The 16,764-nt window shown below is 37.2% G+C and overlaps 1 protein-coding gene across 1 annotated transcript in view; it reads left to right on the top strand.

Annotated features, from left to right (window-relative positions):
* Positions 1-16,530, top strand: part of LOC110565587 (transmembrane serine protease 11F) — a 57,531-nt gene extending 41,001 nt beyond the window's left edge. Inside the window, exons 6-11 of the mRNA XM_060380842.1 lie at positions 999-1,162; positions 4,328-4,366; positions 6,208-6,409; positions 9,425-9,684; positions 10,314-10,456; positions 14,492-16,530. Of these exons, the coding sequence (XP_060236825.1) occupies positions 999-1,162; positions 4,328-4,366; positions 6,208-6,409; positions 9,425-9,684; positions 10,314-10,456; positions 14,492-14,650 (967 nt within the window). The 3' untranslated portion in view covers positions 14,651-16,530. The remainder of the gene's footprint in view (positions 1-998; positions 1,163-4,327; positions 4,367-6,207; positions 6,410-9,424; positions 9,685-10,313; positions 10,457-14,491) is intronic.
* Positions 16,531-16,764: the final 234 nt, after the last annotated feature.

Here is a 16,764-nt window from a genome sequence, read left to right as displayed (position 1 = left end):
ATCTATCTCACCAGCTTTTATGTATGATTTGATATGATGTTTAAAAGGCCTAGAATATTTAATGAGATAGAGAGATAGAGAGAGATAGAGATCCAGATAAAGGTAGATAGACAGATAGATGATAGATAAATAGATGATAGATATAGATAGATAGATAGATAGATAGATAGATAGATAGATAGATAGATGGTAGAGATGATAGGTGGATATAAGAAGGATATATATGGTTGTTTGTGATAATTATTCTTTTTCTGTCTTTTCCCTTTTGTCTTTCTTCTTTGTCTTTCTAATTAAATTCACTTTCCAAAGCTTACAATATAAATTTAATATTTTAATCATTGATCAAATTGTTTATCTTTATAAACTACTTCCTATAAATATTTATTACATGAATACCAAATACTAATATATCATTTTTAAAACAATATTTATTGCATTTCCATAGTTCAATTCAGAGTCAAAAGTGGGGGCAATAGAGTGGGTGCCAGTGGGCATTATAGTATTGCATTGACACATCACCTCTTCTGTCCAAGAGAAGAAATGCACAAGACCTTGACAGTCAACCATTCCTGAGGGAGTTTCAGTAACCCTCAGGAAAGGCTAGAAATACAGTATTGTTCTATGCTCAGACCAAGGACAATGGATGTGGTGTACAACATTCTCTCTGCTGCCACACTTCACGGGGAATAATTACCTCAACTGCCACTTTTGTTCAAAACATATTAAAAAGCAAATTCTATTGCTGGATACAAACTATGATCTCATGAGCACCTCATAAACCTCTCGAAATTGAGGAAAGGTATACAATAATCTTTGTATTGCTATCATTTAGCTTTCATTCCTAAAGTGCTTGCAGCACTCATTATCGCCCTGTATCCCATCTTTTTCCCTTTAGATGCATATAATGCTGAGTCTTAGGTGCACAGACATCATATACAATGTTTCTTTAAATGCATGGAAGTCACAGAGATGAACTTCTTTGTCTGTTTTTGCTCCAGTCCAGATGAACAAGGCGTGAACATTCTTATTGTGCTCATGTTTCGATACCCATCTACTGACAGTGCTGAAAGAATCAAGAAAAAAATAGAAAGGACTTTATATCAAAGTCTGAAGATCAAACAATTGCCTTTCACTATATATAAACCATCATTTACCCTCACACGTAAGTGTTTTGTTGATGTTTGTCATTTTTTTCCCAATTCTCGTTTACTGCAATCTCCTGCATTTGTCATAGAATCTGGCTCACATATTTTCCAATTTTACAAATTCACCTCTAATAAACCTGTAAGTGGGCTTGGAGAGATGGTTCAGCAGTTAACACTTACTGTTCTTGTGAAGAACACACACACACACAGAGAGAGAGAGAGAGAGAGAGAGAGAGAGAGAGAGAGAGAGAGAGAGAGAACCTATCAGTGTGGAAGAAGAAAACTAAAATAAAAATTCACAATCAGATAAAATTTAGAATTACACTTTCTTCCATACTCTTGAGAATTTATGATGAAGTTTCGAAGATTTTTCTTTTTTACCATTTGATATTAGATATTTTAAAATGTATCAAATAGTGAGCATTATCTTTTAAACAAGGCCCTGAGACATGAATCAACAAAGAAAGGAGCCAGAAACGAAACAGAAATATTATACACCTCAGAATCTTTTATGGGTTCACTTTGGAGATTGTTGTTGTTGTTTGTTTTATAAGATTTTCTCCATTTATGTGAGTGTGTGTGTCTGTGTGCATTTATGTGCACATGTGTGCAGAGGCCACTGGAGGCTTGAAGAGGATATCTGATTCCTTGAAGATGCGATGACAGATGGTAGTGGATGCTGAGCACCAGCCCCAGCTCATTAGCATAAACAATAAGTGCCTTGACCCTGAACCATCTCTATAGCCCCCAAAGTTACCTTTTATACCAAAAAAAAACCAAATATGTGTATGAAAAGTGAATCTGAAATAGGAGAAATGTAAACTGTAAAGAGCTCTATTTATTTATTTGTCTATCTATCTGTCTATATATGGTTTTTCAAGACAGGATTTCTTTATATATAGTTTTGGAGGTCCTCTACAGGTCAGGCTGGCCTCAAACTCACAGAGGTCCCTCTGCTTCTGCCTCACAAGTGCTGGGATTAAAGGTGCATGCCACCACCACCTGACTAGGTCCTCAATTAAAACTTCAAAATATTTTTCCTTATTCCCACTTTACTTCCAAGAAAAAAAAACAAAAACAGGAAAGTCCATGTTTTCACCAAAGTTGAAAATGAAGTTCAAATAGTTTATGAAATTAAAACGAAAAGCACTGTAGAGCCGATTAGAATTCAAGCCAAGAGGAATTTTACTGTTCTTTGAAAAAGTGCAATTAGGGAGTGAACTACTGCTTCAAATAAAATACTGTCTTAAATAATATTTTGAGATGCACGGACAGGACTTGTCTCTCCTTCCTTTATCTCGATCCCTTGGTCTGTTGTCTACATCTCAAGACAGCAGACCTTTCATCCCCCTTTCTTTATCTCACAAATTTCTATGCTTAGTTACTTTTGACTTCATGTAAAAGAAGGGAGGGGCTTGCTGATCCTTCATGAACATTTTTAAGTTGAAATTTTCATACATTACCACAAATAGAAATAACGATAGGGTCATTTACTGTGCATTATTTTGATTGCTTATATATTATGGATCAAAAGAAAATAGGATGTATTCATCATTCTGTAAACATAACTCTCAGAGCAAATTTTGATTATTGATAATGTAGCTATTCCTAAGTCTTGGTCACATGCTTAAAGTAAACTACCAACCATTGTTAAAACTACAGAATTTCTTCAAGTTTTGAAAAGTAATATTTAGCCTTGGTTATGCACAATGACATGTCTTATCATACAGGCTATTTTGATAACAAAATGAATATATTCTAAGATAATTCTTGGTAATGAATATTCAACTACATACATTCTCTATTGTTACACATATGCCATTCATTTAAAAAAAAAAGTCTCTGGTGAATCTCTAGTAGGGCCTGGGGCTCATATTCTTTTTTTGTTATTTTCTTTTTTTATGATCATCTCATTTATTCTCTTTTTTATTTTTACATTGTAAAAATATCATCATCATCATTTATTACAATTTGTTTAATTTGTATTCCAGATGTTGCCCCCTCTCTCATCTTCTCACAATACCACCCTCCCTCCTTCTTCTCTCCCTATGCCCCTCCTGTAGTCCACTGATAGGGAGGTGCTCCTCCCCTTCTAGTTGACTCTAGCCAGTGTGGTGTTGCATGCAAGTAGGATTTGTGCAAAGAGGCAGAAGTTCACGAGTTCAAGGCCAGCTTGGGCTTATATTCTTATTTGGACATTCACAACAGAAAGGAATGCTCCAGGGTATAATGTTTGGCGTGGAGAGTATTTTGAACTAAAGTAAACCGAAAGGGCAACAGTACTTTCTGAACCTCTCTCACCCTGATTTCCTTTCATTTGCTTCGAGGCAAGCCATAGAAACTAGAAGTCCTCTTTCCCAAAACAAGTAGTGGTAGTCTGACCCTCATCTACCTTTCTGTGAAGAGGAATTCTCTAACCCCTCTCAGCAGTGGATCGCACAGCCTTCCTTCCAGAGGGCCCTGCCTGGGGAAGAAGAAATGCTGCTCACAGAGATAGAGAAGACGGATCAGACAGTCTGCTTACACAGACCACCACCTTGTCTCCAGCTACCTTTCTACAGTACAGAGCTGTGGGACAAGAGCTGAGAATGGACGAGGTCATTGCATAGGTTTTAAGTGAAGGAGCTTCTTGTTCTTCCCTTAGTGCCAAGTCACAAACTTTGTGACACTTCAATATAAGAGATAGTCTCAAGGGAATGTCAGCAAGGTGTATGGCCAGATTTCCTAGTTCTTGTTAAACTTGGACCTTAAAATTGTGTCCTGAGAATCTACCCTCATCAACGACCACTGGGAATATGGCCAAACTACACTGACTGGCAGCACCAGTTGTGATGAAAATCGGAAGCCACTTCTACATTTTGGCTACAGCCCCCTAAAGAAAGCCACTGGGGAATGTACCCTTGCTCCTTCATTCTTAATTGTTTTACTTGTTTATAATAGAAAATCCTGCAATAAAATACTCTGAGTTCATTTTCAAATGAAATTCTATTATTTGAACCAATGATCAAGTAAGAGGATTATTGTATATTACTTGGTTTTGAAAACTTCAGTGTCTTTCTGAATTATGGAGTACTTCAAATAATTAGCAGTGGTGTTCATGAACATGTTAGCTCATGTTAGCTAAATAGCTCAGAAATGGGGCTGTGTTGTCATGTCAACTAACTTCTATTCCTTTATTACAGCCATTGACAGCAAAAAGATGAGACATCTTCTCAATAGTCGTAAGTTGCAAAATCCTCAATTAATTGTTTATTTCGTAGTAAAGAGAATGGATCATCATATATAAGCTATTACTTTTTATACTTTTTTAATACTTTCTTTTTATACTTTCATAAATCAAATGTTTAATCTTTTAATTTTTAATACTTAACATATTAGGTGTATATCAGTATGGTTCTATTATTTTTGGTACATATATATTGCATAGTATTCTAGATGTCATATTAATATTCTTAAAGTATTTTAATATTCTTACATAATTCAGGACACTAAGTTGAAGATTTTTTTGTTACCTTTTAGGTTTTTAGTTATTTTTTTGTCTGTTTTTTTTTGTTTTAAGATTTTCTCCCTGATTCACACCTAAATATATTTTGAGTTTTGAAGGCAAATATGTGGCTATTATCAATGTTGTAGGAATGCTTGCAAAGCCTTTTTAAAGGTTGGTTTGACATTTGATCAATCGAAGACTTGATATCAGGGAATACGACTTTCTCTAAACTATTCACATATTTTAGAAAATGAAACATTATTGTTTAAATTAACAAAATATGTCAAAGATAATAAATTGATTCTTCTGGTCACATAAAGGACAAATCATTACATATATTCAGAGTTACAGTACTTTCTCTCAAGAGTAAAGTACTATTGACTTAGCTGTGGACTCTCCTAATGTTATATCCCACTCTGTCACTCACCAGCTTGGTGATATACACAATTTGTGTGCTTCTCCAATGTTGTTGGTTTTTTTAAAATCTAAAAATCCATTTGCTCTATATCTAATACAAAGCATTTAAAAGAATATTTAGACTTGTTGGTATTCAATAATAATTTATATATTGATAAAAATACATGGGAAAATGACTCTACAATGGTCAACAGGAGAACAAAGATCCTTTTCTTTACTTTAATTATGTGCTAATTTGGGCCAGTTACCACAAAGCTATTTTATATCAGGAACTCAACTGTTTTTCTCACCCTAACTATACCTCAATAAGTAGGAGGCATGCCAGATTAGTCAAATTGTTTCTTAGCTTAAACATTCCAAGAGACTTGCAGAATTTAAGACTACCAGAATTTGCAGCAGTTTTTGATCTGTGAACCTGCCCCCATCCCATCTCTTTCCTTCAAAGATGCTAAGTTACCACACCCACATTTGACACAAAAGCCCAAGGCTGCCTTCCCTTGGCAGAACACCTGGTCATTCTAGCTGACTGCACTTCCCAGCTTCCAAATCTAATACACCCAACTAAATTTGCTTCCATTTTTGCTTGTATTTTAAGTTCATTTATTATTTTTTGGCTGATATTATCCATTTATATTGTTTGTGAGAGACTTATTGTGTAAATCAGGCTGCTAGACTCAGACTAATAAAATTAATATACAGGTATCTCAAATACTTGGATTACATATATATGTAATATATAATATATACATATATATAATATATGATACATGTATATATGTATGTATAAAATATATATTACATATGCATATATATAAAAAAGACTGATAAAACTGGGTTAAAGACCTCCCCTATCAGTGGACTTAGGGAGGGGCATAAGTGCAGAAGGGAGAGGAAGAGAGGGATTGGGAGGGGAGGGGGGAAGAAGCTACAGGGGGGATACAAAGTAAATAAAGTGTAATCAATAAAGAATTTTAAAAAATGAAAAAATAAAATAAAAATAAAAAAGAAAAGGACCTTGAGTATTTACAAACATTAAAGGCATGAAAAAAAAAAAGAGTTGCTGAGGCAAAGAATTTTGTAAGTAACTTCTCTAAACACAAATCATGATACTTTCCCTCTATTGTCATAAGAACGAACTACTATGTGTTTCTTTGTCAGGATGTGGGATAAGAATGTCATCTTCAAACATGCCGTTACCAGCATCCTCCACTACTGAACGAATTGTCCAAGGAAGAGAAACAGCTATGGAAGGAGAGTGGCCATGGCAGGCTAGCCTACAGCTGATAGGGGCTGGCCATCAGTGCGGAGCCACACTTATCAGCAACACGTGGCTGCTCACAGCAGCGCACTGCTTCTGGAAGTAAGCTCACTGGGCTGGGGGAGCATTTGAGAAGAGCTCAGTCTTGTCCTTTGCCCTTCCCCTCCTGTGCCCTCGACACAGCAGCTTGATTTCCGCCACTGTGATTCTAGTGTGATCTTTCTTACAATACTATGTTATTCTCCATGCAGACTGCTATATTTGTCTTATACATACTCAAGGAGAAAAGTTGGCCGGCCACCTCTGGTCTGTTCCCCCACCAATTAATCTCTCTGACTTCCCACAGTCAATACCCAGTATCCTTTGCTTACAAAGAAAGAGAGCTCAGAAATCTGTTTTGAAGCATGCTTTTCTCATTGCGTTGTCTAGTACAACCCTGGGCATGCATGACTCAGAATGTGTAGAGAGGGTAGCAGAGAGCTACCTGGTCACTCTGCCCTCGAAGCATGAATGAATGTTCCTTGCTTACACAGTGACTGTCTCATGATCTCCTAAAACAGATTTATCCTTCAAGGTCCTTCTAGGAGGATTTAAAAAATTATTTTCTCAAGGGCAGCGACAGAATGATTCTAAGACATTTAGTCAGTGTCTATACAGGCAAGGTATAATGAGAATGACCTAATGAATTTAAAGTTATCTGTTACCCTTTCAGTGGAGATTCATTATTGCCTATCTGTGAACCCCAAAGTAACTAGTATCTACCATGTCGTCGTGACAAACACAAATTCTGCTTGCTTGTTAAGATTTTCTGACACACTCTTATGCTTATAGTTTCCCGATATTTATATTACTGTTTTTTTGTGAGAGTGTTAATTCACTTAAATTTACATTTGACTACTGTTTACACAGAAAGTAAAAATTACAACCAGAATTCCATCTTCATATTAGTAATTACTATAAATACTTGCATTAATGAGTTTAGTGCAATTTCTGGGGATGATCTACATAGAAACTGAACATTTAAGCTGATAAGTAGAGATTACTATTGATAATAACATTTTTCAAAATGCGATGAGGGTGGGACTATATTCAAAAGGTAATAGAATGGACAAATGCAATAATTTGAAAAACTACTTTTAAGGAGTGTGTAAATGAGAAATGGCAAAGAAATCTGGTAGTTAATGAGACTTATGATTCCAAAAGATTTTTTTAAAATATGGCAAATATAGTATGTTTGATTCTAATAAAAGTAATCCAAAGTGCTGGGTAAGGTGATGATACTGAAGAAAAGGGATATTTTTGAGTGTCATAATTTAATATAATTGTATCCATGAAATGCTGCTTAGAAAGGGAATAAAAGGATATTTTGAAGATAATGTAAAAGTTATCCAAATAGCCTTCATACTTTAATAAATTATTTTCCTATAGAAATAGTATATTTTAAAAATGGTGTTTAAGTCCAGTCCTAGCACTTCATGTCCATCAAAGTTTTCTGCAGTATTTAAGAAACAATGTGAGTTAGGAAGTTTTTTATAACATGTAGGCAGACAAGAGGTTGCCTGAGTATCTCTCAGTGTTTTTATTCACAAAGCAGCGTGTTTGGGTCTGTTGTGTGTCTTTGACAGTGAACAGAGGGATGGACCTTGTACCTTGTTGTCTCAAATTGTTTGTGTTCTCCTTAACTCATAGAGTCATGTTACTCATTACTTATCCTAAAATTGTAGTAGTCAGTGCCTAGGTATCAAATGAAGGTGTGTCCATATTGAATAAAACTTCCATAAATAAATAAAGTAATGAATGAATTGATTAATTAACTAAACAGATGAGAAGGAACTCCCTGCTCTGGGGTGTGTCTGGTCATCTTTCGGTAGTCTAGCACACTTTGGAAACTGATAGACTTTCATTACTCTTAAAAGTTGATGATTTAGGGAAGGAAGGGATGATATAACTATATTATAACCTCAAAATGTAAAAAAAAAAAATACTTAAAAAAAAATAAAAGAAAGAAGGAGCCCTGACTTCAGAGCAAGTAAAATAGAATGTAATGTTCATGGCGCGAGAGTTGGCTCTGTTGTTCTGCTCTTGAAGAAGACCCAAGTTCCATTCCCAGCACACCTGTTAAGTGTTGAAGAGCTGCCTGAAATCCAAGCTCCTGTGGATCAGATGCCTCTTACCTCCACTGAGACCTGTTTTCACGAACACATAGCCACACAGAGCAAATTTAAAAAAAAAGTTATTAAAAAGAAAAAAAAAGTTTTGTGATTCCCTTATAAATGAGGAAATTCCTCTTTGAGCTCTCCCCTGTGATTTTCTGCTAACTAATTTCCTGTCACCCAGACAATTTCTGGTTTCTGTATATGTCTAATCATTCATGATGTGAATAATTCTAAAGGGATTGAAAGGGGCTTTAGAGAAGAGCTACGGCAGTCAAGAGACAGTTGGGCTGGGTGGAACTCAGTGACCTGACCCTGAGAAAGGAAAGCAGCTGCATGGAGGAAGAGTTAGTAAGAGGAAGACTGAGCACACTGCAGCAAAGAGCTGTGGCTTCCAGTAAGGGCAGCTTAGCCCTTGAATGTCAGGAAGGGGTGTGGGCATGGGTGGAGAAACAGCTCGGTGCTTATGAGGAATTGCACGGTAGACACATTCCACTTAGCCTCCACGACCACAGCAAACAAGAGCTAACAAGCAAGTCATCAAATCAGGATGGGTGTTCTGAAGCAGAGGGAACTTCCCCACTAATACACTGATCATCTAACAGAGAGCGAATTTTTGAACAGTTCACTGAAATAAATTAACAATAGTCCAAAGAATTCCTAACAAGGCACGGATTTTAATTTCGAAAATAGATAATGCTAATTGATGAATAAGTTATGTGCAATTATTTGGGTTAGCCACAGAAAACCTCTTTCTCACAGAGCAATTGATCTACTAATCAATTCTATCTATCACCGTAGGACTTTTTCAAAAGCCTAATTCAGAAAATTGGACAAAAAATATGATTTTAACCTCTCTCCTCCTCCTCCTTCCCTCCTCCTCCTCCTCTTTTTTTCCTTCTTTTCTTTCTTTTTTAGAAGGCAACATGAACCATCACAAATCTTATCCTTTAATTTTCCACAGAAATAGAGACCCAAGTAAATGGATTGCTACCTTTGGTACAACTATAAAACCACCTGCCGTGAAACGAAGTGTGGGGAGGATTATCATCCACGAAGATTACCACAGAGAGAGCAATGAAAACGACATTGCCCTGGCACAGCTCACTACCCGAGTAGAGTTTTCAAATGTGGTGCAGAGAGTCTGCCTCCCGGATTCGTCCATGAAACTGCCACCGAAAACAAGCGTTTTTGTCACAGGATTTGGGTCTATTGTAGACGATGGTGCGTAGAATTCTCTTATGTGAAATTTTCTCACGTATTCCACATGTAAATTTGGCTCTGTAAGAGATTTTTATAAATTTCATTTTTTCCCCATTTTCACTACTACCTCAAGCTTACTCACCGGTAACTTCACCCAAACCCTGAACGTTCCATCTGTACTCACCCCATGCAGCATGCTCCATTGCTAACCCTTATCACTGTTCTGCCTCAGACGGCTGGTACAAGTTGGTCGTCCATCGTATTTCCCATGTTAGGAAACTCCTTACATAACACACTACAAAGGACAATGGGGAAAATGCTTCTCTGTGTTGTGCTCTGCTTCCTACTTTATAGTATATGGAAAAAGACACTGAGTTTATTTGTAGAAAACTGCAGAATGTGTCCTCATGAAAAATCTTGTATTCATATTGAAGGATGCTTTGGAGGAATCACTGATACGATATAATTCTGATGCCTGCATGTTTGATTTCTTTCATGCAGACACTTAGGATAGAGCAAATACAATTCAGAAAAAAACAATATTCATAAAATGCTTTTAGTACAGTTCACCCCTCATCTGTGTCTGAGGCACTAATCATATTTGAAAGGCACATCATTTCTTTGTTTGTTTATCCATGTGTATGTAATAGGTCCTACACAAAATAAGCTGCGGCAAGCCAGGGTGGAAACTATAGGCACTGATGTCTGTAACAGAAAGGAGGTGTATGATGGCCTGATAATGCCGGGGATGTTGTGCGCTGGATTCATGGAAGGAAAAGTAGATGCATGTAAGGTGAGTCGGAAGCCAAGCCTTCACAAGGAAGTTTCCACTAGCTGTTCTGAGTTTACCATATGTGGATAGGACATATGTACTGAATGTTTAATGTGCACAAACCCAAAGTAAAGCACCTTTCCTACAGCATTTCATTCAATTTGGTAAGATAGTTGCAGCACTATAATTGCATCCATTTTATGTACTAGGAGACCCTCTTTGGTCCACACAGTTACTTTGTGCTTCTTTATTCTTTTTTCTTTCTTTTTAAGTGGGGGATGGGTGAGGAAGATTGAGACAGTTTCATAGAGTAGTCCTGGTCAGGCTTATGTCTCTGAGGATGGCCTGATCCTCTTTTCTCCACTACCTAAGTGCTGGGTATACTATAAGGGTGTACTACCATGCTTGACTTCCGTTGTTACTTTCTTAATGTCAAGCCCCAAAGATGGATAACTGCTCGGGATGATTCATTTTCTTGGAACCCCTTGACTCACAACTAGAAGGCATGTTTCTCTTGCTAGGCATTAAGGTTTTTGTTAATATATATCTCTTGAAAGAACATTGCCATCCTTTGTAGTAAACACCATTATGTGTGTGGGCATGCATGTGTGTGTGTGAGTGTGTGTGTGTGTGTGTGAGTGTGTGTGGGCATGCATGTGTGTGTGAGTGTGTGAGCTTATAAAATAATATATTATAAAATAATGTATTTTCCTGTGGATTTTCAAACATCTTCAGTATTATTTCTCCCTCTGTGTTACTCTCCTTTCCCCTTCTCCAATTAAGTCCCACCTCCCCATTTCTGCATTTCCTCCTTCATAACACCTGTGCTCTACCAGACTCTTCTGGGTAAATCTTCCTTATCCCACTCCCACCCCATCCCCATCCCCACCCCCATCCCCACCCCCACTCTCCATGATCCCTGTGTATTCTCCTGGCTTCTGTTGTTACTTTAGGTTATAAACACAGATCTAAAGATTCATAGCTATGATCCACGAACAAGAGAAAGTATGTGTCTTTTATTCTTCTGGGTTAATTCACTCAGTATATTTTTCCAGTTCCAGCCATTTATTGACAAATTTCATGTCTTTGTGTTAATTTATTGCTTAGTAGAATTTTGTTGTACCACATTTCTATTATCTGTAGATGAGCACCTAGTTTACTTCCATGTTCTAGCTATTGCAAACAGGGTGATGAAAATTTTTCTTGGTTTTTTTTTTTAGTACATATTTTATGTATTTCTACTCTGTACTTTATTTTCTTCTGTTTGCCATCCTTTACCTTAGTTTTTTTATTTTCTACCTTTTCAAGGAATAATGTAATATTTAATTGAGATCCTTATTCTTTTCTGATCTATCCATTTAATGTTGTAAGTTTTTCTATGCATCCATTCTCCCTGCACCTCATAAGTTTGGAGGATACTGTTTCAATTTTTGTTTGTTTCAGATTATTTTCTTAATTTCTTTTTGTACTTCTCTTGTTTCTCACTGGTTGTCTAGAGGCTCAATCTTTCACGTTTGTGAATTTATACAGCTTTTTCCACTTACTGACTTGTAGTTTCAAGCCACTCTGGTGCAGGGGAGGACTCTGTAATTCACCTCTTCTCTATGGCCCATCCTCCTTCTTCACTCAAGTCCTTGTTTTCATTGGCCTTTGGGAGAAAGTTCACATTAGCTCTGACTGAGTCTCTCACCTACAGTTCACCTTTACCTGGCAACTTGTTTTTGTTTTATTATTGCTGTTCAACATTGTTGTTTTATTTTCGTTGGGGAAATCTTTTGACCTAGCTGCTCCAGCTAGAACCCTACTTTGTGGCTTGGCTATATAATATTTGGAAAGTATGTCTATGCCTACTGACTCTGTTCCTCACTTCCTTCTAATGCTTTCAACCATCAGTATTGGGTTTTCTGTATTATTTTCTCCAGGGAGTTCTTCCTAATGACTCACCAATGACCTCAGTGTTTAATTCTAGCACTCATCTTTGACTGTTCTTTTTTTTTTTCTTAATCTGTTAACAGCACTTACTACTTGCTTTTCTTGAAACGTTTTCTCTTGATTATTAATTATCTCCAGCCTATTTCCTCTTAATACCCCATTTCAAGCAGCTGGTTGAATGTGACGAATATTTTACCTTTGTGATAACTTCTCTCTCTTCACTTCTATATTGTCCTCCCAACCCTCTCTTCCTCTTTTCTTTCCCTGCATAGTGCTAGCAATTTTGTTTTTACTTTTGTACTCTTTTAGTGCATTTGTCAGATAAAGTCAGCATTATTAATAGAACCCTATTGTCATTATGTCAAATGCATCATTAAAATGTTTCAGTGATTTTTTTTTTCTTAAAAATACAGAGCAAAGCTTTCTAAATGAGGTCCATAATGTTTCATAACTCCTGGACATATTCACCAGCCTCATTGCATGTCACTGACCTCCTGCTTCTGCTGTTGTTTTCACATCTCCAGTTTCATCTTTTTACCCCTTTTAAAAAATTAACTAATTCAATTTACATCTCGGTCATAGGTCCCTCCCTCCTCTCCTCTCAGTATTCCTTCCTGCATCCCCTCTCCCTATTCCTTAGAACAGGGGAGCCACTCTGCCCAGACACCCCAGTTCATGTAGTCACATGAGGACTGAGTTCATCTTCCTCCCCTGTGGCCTTGTAGAGAAGTTCCATCTGGGGGGGGGAGGTGATAAAAAAAGCAGGCAACATAGTTTGTGTCAGAGATATCTCCCACTCACCTAACTAGGAGGCAAACATAAAGCCTAATTTGCCCATCAGGCTTATCTTCTTGGGGTCTGTGCATTGTGGTTTGTCTATCCTCTACTGTATGACTGCAATCCACGTATAAGTGAGTATATATCATGTATGTCTTTCTGGGTCTGTGTTACCTCACTCCAGTTTCATCTTTTTGAACCTTGTCTATGGCAGAGTCCATACTACAGAGCATTTGCAAAAATCTTCCCTCTGTCTAGGGTACATTATGTTCCTGCTTTCTGTTGCACAATCAGCCCCTCTACTTTCTCATATCAACATAAATTCTGTTTCCCAGAGATGTCCTAGGGAGCTGCGTCCTGAGCAATCAGATATTCATATTGCATGCTTCTCTGTCAGTTACCATAGTTATTATTTGTCTTTGCTATTAGTCTATTCAATATATACATCGAGCTCTGTTAAGGTAAGAAAATTTTATTTTGGGGGTCACCATTATATCTCCAATAATTATCAAAATGTGTGGAGCATTTAATAGGAACTAAACAAATAGTTGGTAAGAGTATATGGGGGAGGGTAGAAATATGAATTGGTGGTTAGGCGTACCTGAGCTTTTCTTAGAAGACCTGAGTTCAGATCCTAGTGCCCATCTCAGGTGGCCTACCATCAGTGGCTTCAGCTCCAGGGAATCCAGTGTCCTCACCTGGACTCTACAGACACTTTCATGCATGTGTCATTCACACACACACACACACACACACACACACACACTCATCTTTTTGTAAGATGAGCAAATGGAAGAATAGAGATATAGAAGCAAAAAGAGTTCAAATGTTTTACTCAACCTAACCTGTAACTGGGAGAACTGGGCCTGAACCTCGGGCATCTGAGAACATGTTTTCACCTTCTACAAGCGCATGTGCCTGTTTAATCTCCCTCATTACATGAAAGATAGAAAGGAGAAACACAGCCAAGCCAATAGTATTCAGAAGTGATCTTTGAAATTTTCCCTTTACTGCTATAATAGTCTCACATTTAACATTTTATGTGCATAAGCTGTTCTCAGATCAGAACATATGGGCAGAACATGTCTAACCAAACAAATAAAAAACACCAGAATGATAGGCCAGAAAGTATGTAAGCATTGCATAATGAACGACTATTGGCCTTTCTACTAAAAATGAAAATGTGCTTTGGGGTTTAGAACATAGTTTACCTCAATTGAAAGACACAAATGATCTACTCACAGTCTATTTCCAGGGTCCATGTAATGAATTCTTTTTTATTTTTCTTTTTTGGGGGACAAGGTCTGTGGAAAAGAAATGATTACCATGATCTTGTTTCTATTCCAGGGTGATTCTGGTGGACCTCTGGTTTATGACAATCGGGACATCTGGTACATTGTAGGCATAGTAAGCTGGGGACAGTCATGTGCTCTCCCCAACAAGCCTGGAGTCTACACACGAGTGACTAAGTATCGAGACTGGATAACCTCCAAGACTGGCATCTAAAGAGGACTGTGGTGAGCTATAGCCACAGCCCAGGGGCGGGATGCCTGCAGACTGTACACTGTTAGTTAGAGTCGTGGGGGTTAAATGCGTGCTTCTGTCAGATGTCAAGGAACGCTTCAGACCCAGACAAACGAAATATCACGAGGTGGCTTTTGTGTGTACATAAACTTTCTACCAAGAAGGAAGAAAACATGACAATGACAGGTAGCACTGGTACCTCACTCATAAGGGCAACTCCTTAATGTAACAAACACAAATGGCTTCCCTCAGGATATAAAGAGCTGCCAGGCTGCTACAACCTTACCTCATATGATGTATAGAGCTTCAGGACTCATCTTGCAAATCAGTTATCATCTTCCCGAGAGATTCCAGACGCCAGCGTTCTAGAACTCATGACCGGAAGTTCAACAGCTAGAATGAAGGAGCATGAAACCTGCAGTAAAACTTGAACTCTAACCCAGGTTTGCCTCTGACAGAGCAGAGCGCTGTTCCCAACCACAGGAATTGTCCTTATTTAAATGCACATGAACTTGCCATAACACCATGTAATGCTCTCAAGCACTAGCTCCAGGAAGCTTATTGCATTAAGAAGCATTTCTGGCTTACTATTTAGCAGTATCTTGCCATCCACATATCCATCATGTTTAGCTCAGAAAAGACAAAGATAAACGTCAATGTAAGTGTTTTTCACTAGTATACTAAGGATAACAGGAAGCCGCTGAAAGTGGAATTGACTTAAAAATGATTAGTAGCAGGACACTCTAACCTTTTGATGGAGGGTGTCATACAAATATTTATTTAGAAATACTAACATGAGCATATGGTAACCAATGTTTTTGTAAATCATCAGCTCATTGCCAAGTCGTGTGTCATCAAAGTGTTTCGTGGGGAGTGCTTTATGCAGAATGCTTAGGACAGTGTTTGTTATATACTGAGCACTAAATAATAGTGAGTGAATTCTCCAGGAAAGGAGCTTAATTACAGTCCAGAGCCTAGTGATGGGCATAGTGTTAGCGAGCACAAATTGTCTGAGCTGGGCCAGTGGACCATAAACTTTGTCTCTGTCATATGCAAAGTGTATGCTGTATGCAAATTGCCCAATATCTCTGTTAGCTTTTTCATCTGTATAGTGCTAATAAAATGCTACCTCACTGCTGTATTTGAGGATTACATGTATTCGTACAAGTAAAATATTTGCAATAGCATCTGCACACAGTAAGTTCTCAGGATGAACAAGCGAATATCAACTTTTATGTTCTTTGGACTTTTAAAAACACGCTGTAATCTTAAATGCCCCTACTTCTCTGAAGAAACGCAAATAATTTCAAAGTACCTTAAGTTACATTGTTGAAAAACAAACGAAGTGACAGGTTTTCAAAAGCACTTTGATGTTTCTACACATCTGTACTCACCTCCAGCCCTCCAGCGGGAGACCTGCTTGTGCTACTCTAGCAGACAGAAACGGTGGCATTGCCATCCTTTAATAGCTAAAACTTCTGTTTTGAGGTTATTTTAGTTTACACATAACTGCTTTTATAAGTAACACAGATAAGCAAGATAAATATAACTTTCAATGCCTCAGAGTTGCTCTAACTTGCATCTCAATGAACTCCAAGCACATAGAGGTCCTGCCTGGTCACTTTTGAGCTGATGACTAGTGACAGCATCAAAAAAAAATGCAGACTAAAATCTTAAAAGATGGACTTGATTGATGTTGGATTTTTCTTTTAATTTAGATAGACTCCTATTTTTGGTAGATATGTGAAAGCAAATGTGTCTACCAAAAAGCCTCTCATTATTCCTTTGTAAATTCTTTAACAGTGTACACATGCTTGTGTGTAATTTTATTTATATTTTATCACACTGTGATAACTTTTTTGTATAAGTATCCATAAAACTATGTATATTGATTTAAATATTTCCATGTTTAGTTAGATTGAATTAAATGATAATTTAACACAAACAAGAGTAATAAGCATAAAAAGCCATATTAATTCTAAAAAAAAAGAAAAGTGTATTTTTTATAACAGTCTTTTTATGTCTTTTTTCATGTTTGGTATTTGACTTATTGACTGAATATCACAAAAGTCAAGTAATCTTACACTTCATGTTTT

The sequence above is a fragment of the Meriones unguiculatus genome, chromosome 3 (assembly GCF_030254825.1).
Source record: "Meriones unguiculatus strain TT.TT164.6M chromosome 3, Bangor_MerUng_6.1, whole genome shotgun sequence".
Lineage (NCBI taxonomy): Eukaryota > Metazoa > Chordata > Mammalia > Rodentia > Muridae > Meriones > Meriones unguiculatus.
The sequence above is the reverse complement of the archived record's forward strand: the minus strand, read 5'-3'. Positions and strand labels throughout refer to the sequence as shown.